The 4,669-nt window shown below is 45.8% G+C and overlaps 1 protein-coding gene across 1 annotated transcript; it reads right to left on the minus strand.

The window, feature by feature from the left end:
• Positions 1-1,022: 1,022 nt before the first annotated feature.
• On the minus strand, positions 1,023-4,086 carry LOC130404416 (protein NYNRIN-like). Its single transcript, XM_056609124.1, has one exon. It carries the CDS (start codon positions 3,979-3,981, stop codon positions 2,977-2,979), a length of 1,005 nt encoding a protein of 334 aa, XP_056465099.1. The 5' UTR covers positions 3,982-4,086; the 3' UTR covers positions 1,023-2,976.
• Positions 4,087-4,669: the final 583 nt, after the last annotated feature.

A 4,669-nucleotide genomic window follows, 5' to 3' on the forward strand; every position in this document is an offset into this window, starting at 1 on the left:
CAGAAAGTTCTTTATTTCTGCTTCGATGCTAACCTCGTCTTGAGTGGTAGGCCTATAGTGCTCCCCAAGAAGTCATTTTTAAATCGTAATGGTCCAACACCGGACTTCGCCGTGGTCTCGTCATGATTACATCGCCGTGTACCAATATCCATACTATCCGTACTTACTAGTCTAAGTTTGAATACGAAGGGTGTTCCGATTGTCGTGACAATTTCTCTATTAGATATTGCGTCTGAGACAGATGAGATCTTCAGATGCAAAAAAGCACACAATACTTGTAGGCAATTGCTGGTCGCATATATTTGTAATAAAAAATACTAACAAAGATACATCTCAATATGCATCAACAAACAATAAAAAAATAGGCATACAAAATAATAATCTGAGGCCTCAGATGGAAACTCTCACGGCGCGTTACTTCATATTCTAAAGACACGCTTAGAGGAAAGTCCACTGATTCTTCTAACCAATGAGTTCTTATTCGTTTGGGTTTATTAGGGGGTGGTCCCCCAATACCAAAAGCCTTTGTGTACCAGATGGTTATCTTTTACAACTGCAGCTGTGGTGAATGCATTGGAGGGGGTAGCGGCCGTGCCATCGACCCCATGGCTTTGTTGACGCTGGCCAGGGGGTCGAGAAATCAGGCCCACACATCAAAGGATTGCATGGAAGGTGATTTACAAGACAAGAAACATAGGAAAGGGCAGGCAATAAAAAATGCATCTCTCTACCCCTGACGGTTTGCACTTTAAATGACCCGCATGGAGTAGAACGTAGGCCCTATCTTAAATTACACAGAATAGCAACAAAACTTAAATTCATACATAGACCAAAACAATACAACATGTGGATTTTCCATCACACTCCCCCCTTTGATTATTTATAATCACAAAATGATGCAACCTTTAGGATTAAAATGATCACTTTATCAAAACATGCACATGTTCAAAATCTATCATGTTCGACCATCAGCACTTCTCCGTTTTTATAGGAGGTTGTTCAGACTATTTCAGGAAAGAATAGATTTTCGTTACTCCTCTTCCTCACTGCTTAAACTATTCCAATCCGAGGCAGGGTATGTTCCAGCTACCCGCGTCAAAGCTGGGTACTTGTTTTGCGTTGGTTCAACTATTATAAATTGGGAGACCGCGGCTGTGGTTAATTGCTTCACACAAGCTTTAACGCACGCAATTGTTATAATTAGTATTATTACAATGATCAATAGGGCTACAAAAAACATTATCGTATTTCTTACAAAGGGTGTACTCCAATCTGAGAACCAATTCCCGAACACACTTTCGATATCCCAGGAAGTAATTTTAGCAAGGTCATTAATGGCCTTGCTGTTTTCCCTGTGGAACTTCACGACAGATAGATTCGCTGAGTGTACGTATGAGCAACATTCCGAGCCAATAATTTTACACACACCTCCGGTTGAGGCAAGGATTAAGTCTAATGCCATGCGATTTTGGAGTGCCACCTTAGTGACCTCCTCGAGTTGTGTTGACATGGCCGTGACGACCCTGTCCGTGCTATTAATGTGAGCCTCTAATGCGGTGGATAGGGCCTTTGTCTCCTGTTGATTTAAATACACCCCATATCCAGGTATTATCATGCCTAGAAATCTCTGGAGATCACGTTTGTGTTTGGCATGGTGTCCGTCTAACACCTGTATTTCTTGCTGGGTCACCACACGAAGCATTGGTACTGCGTATGCTAAGTAACATGTACCCTCCATACGGTTCGGTACAAAACTATACATTTTCCTGCCGCATGCGAGGAACACTCCGGTTGGTAAAACTACTGAGTTAGGACTGATTTGTATTGATTCGTTCAGGGACAATTTGTGCAATTGGCCAATGCAATTGCTATTTTCCAGATGGATTACGTCCTTGGGGTTCAGATTGAGTTGGGTAATATTTATGCAATTCGTAACGTTAAACAATTTTGTTATTGTGAACTGATGACGAGAGTTTTTTTGTTCTTTTAACGTGGGGTTAGTGGAGTGTGGAAGTTCACACCTGGTTTCTGCACATCGGGTCGCACGCAGGGTTGGTGGTGCTAATCTTGATGAGGTCAGCACCGTTGAACACTCGATCCTGGGAATATTATGCGACCTATTGCATATTGCTCCTACAAGTGGGCAGTTACAGTGTGTTCCGCTTTCACCAGCCACACAGTCAATTTGCGCATGATATGACTTCACTGTTAATAGACTACCAAAGTTACCTTTTATACTTGATATTATCGCCATCCCGATGATCCGTGTTTGATTGCATCCCTGCGGGGTGTGTTCTCTCGCGACATTTTCTATCTTGTTGACGATATCTGGCGCTGTTATGTAATATTTTTGTAACGAGGCTGCATCTTTTGGGTCATCACAAGCTTTGTTTAAATTATTTGATGTTAAGTTTCGCCAATTCACAGTTAGAAATTGTAGGTGGGAAAGCGGAACTGCAGCTACGACCGGCCCTTCAGCACTGCTGGGTATGTGCATGCACATCCAACAATTTGTTTTGTTTAGATGTCTTACTGTCTCGTGCATTAACCGAATTATTGAATTTTCAATTTCAGGTCCCACCTCTCTCTTGGCCCTTATTCCCGTCGATATTGGATTTACATGAGGTTCTGGTGTCATTACTGGTTTGCACGTTAAAAATGATGGAATAAACATAATTGCACTTAGAACAACAAGACCACAAATGATTCCTCGGATCCTCCATCCGAGCCTCTGAACGGATTGTCGTCGTCTGGTTCTGGTGTCCATGTTGATTGATGTCGATTCTGGCCGCGTCTCTCCCCTGGCCAGAGAAAGTTTCTGGGCCTGGATCTGACGTGATTGTGTGAGGGTGAGTGAACAGCACTTCACCCTGTTTTAGTGTTGGGGTGACGGCCTAGGGGGTTGGGTCGGAAATGACCGTTGGCGTGAGTGGTGGTGCCCGTCTGCAATGGCTGGCGTGGATCCAGGTGGCCCTCTCAGCTACCGGTTGGGTCGGAAATGACCGTTGGCGTGAGTGGTGGTGCCCGTCTGCAATGGCTGGCGTGGATCCAGGTGGCCCTCTCAGCTACCTTGACAGCTGATGATGTGATCAAAAGGACTTGGAATGGTCCCAACCACCTTGGTGAGTTCCAGGTCCGTCTTCGATAATCCTTCACCACAATCCAATCGCCTGGTTGTAGATCGTGGAGTTGCCCTTCCTTGGACAGCGGTAATGCCTCCTTCACCTGTATACGGATGGATTGCAAAGTCCGAGAGAGGTTAACACAATAATCAATCATGTCGTGATGAAAAATTTCTGTGTTCAAGTTGCTGTTGTGTGGTGCACCTGTCCCCATTGGCATCGGCCGTCCCATTAGGACTTCATAAGGGGACAGACCTACCTTTACTCTGGTGCGTCCTCTCATGGCCAGGAGGACCAGTGGCAAGACCTTTAGCCATGACATACCTGTATCCGCAGCTGCTTTGGCCAGTTTGTTCTTTAGAGTACCATTCTCCCTCTCCACTGCCCCACCACTCTGAGGGTGGTACGCACAATGGTTGCGTAGATCAATTCCTACATACTTGGACAACTGCTGGATGGCTTGGTTCACAAAATGTGAACCATTGTCACTGGACAATTTCTTTGGGATTCCCCACCTTGGGATGATTTCTGTGATCAAGGCTTTGGCCACGGCCGCAGAGTCGGCCGCTTTGGTGGGGAATACCTCAACCCATTTGGAAAACATGTCAACTATCACCAAACAATACTTCTTTCCCTCACATGGTGTTAACTCTATAAAATCCATCATCAGGTGATCAAATGGTAGTGATGGTTGTGGGTGGCTAGTGGGTGCTACTTTCTTTCCTCTTCCTATGTTGTTGGTGACACACACAATACATTTTGCACAAAAACTTTGTGCATAGTTTGAAAATCCTTGTGTATACCAGTGCTGGTCAATGCTATCTACCATTCCCCCCTTTGACACCCCCTTTTTGAACATTTAGGTAAGCATGGGCGCCCATTAGGACCGTACCACAACCCCATGCGGTATGTTGCACCAGCTGATTTCCACAACTGACGTTCTGCGGGTAAGGCCCTGGTTTGAGCCTTCGCCAGTTCTTCGATCGTAACTGTGGGCGTCAGTTGTGTCATCTGCAAGGTGGAGGCAAGCGGGGCTTTGGCAGCCGCCTTAGCACCCTCGTCCGCCAGAGCGTTTCCCCTGGATATCAAGTCCTTAGCCCTTGTGTGTGCTTCACATCGACAAACAGAGATGGCAGTGGGTAAGAGGATAGCATCCAGTAGATTAGCAACCAATTGTGAATGGTTAATTCGTTGGCCCGTGGATGTGAGGAAGCCACGCATTTTCCATAGTGTGCCAAAATCATGAACAACACCAAAAGCATACCTACTATCAGTGTAAATGGTAACCCGTTTACCCTCTGAAAGTATACACGCTCTGGTCAGGGCGAACAGCTCAGCCGCCTGGGCTGAAAGGTTAGATGGTAACCTTGCTGATTCCACCACGCAGTCCTGCGTGGCAATGGCGTAGCCCACTTCACTAACACCTGTGATCACATTCTTCCGGCTTGAACCATCGACAAACAGAACATCATTCCCCGCTGGGAGTGGGGTGTCTGACAGGTCCACCCGTGGTGTGCACACCTCGTTAATGGTGGCCACACAATCGT

The sequence above is a fragment of the Gadus chalcogrammus genome, chromosome 15 (assembly GCF_026213295.1).
Source record: "Gadus chalcogrammus isolate NIFS_2021 chromosome 15, NIFS_Gcha_1.0, whole genome shotgun sequence".
Lineage (NCBI taxonomy): Eukaryota > Metazoa > Chordata > Actinopteri > Gadiformes > Gadidae > Gadus > Gadus chalcogrammus.

Coding starts and splice junctions, on each gene's coding strand:
- LOC130404416 (XM_056609124.1), bottom strand. CDS start 3,981: ATGTTCAAAAAGGGGGTGTCAAAGGGGGGAATGGTAGATAGCATTGAC.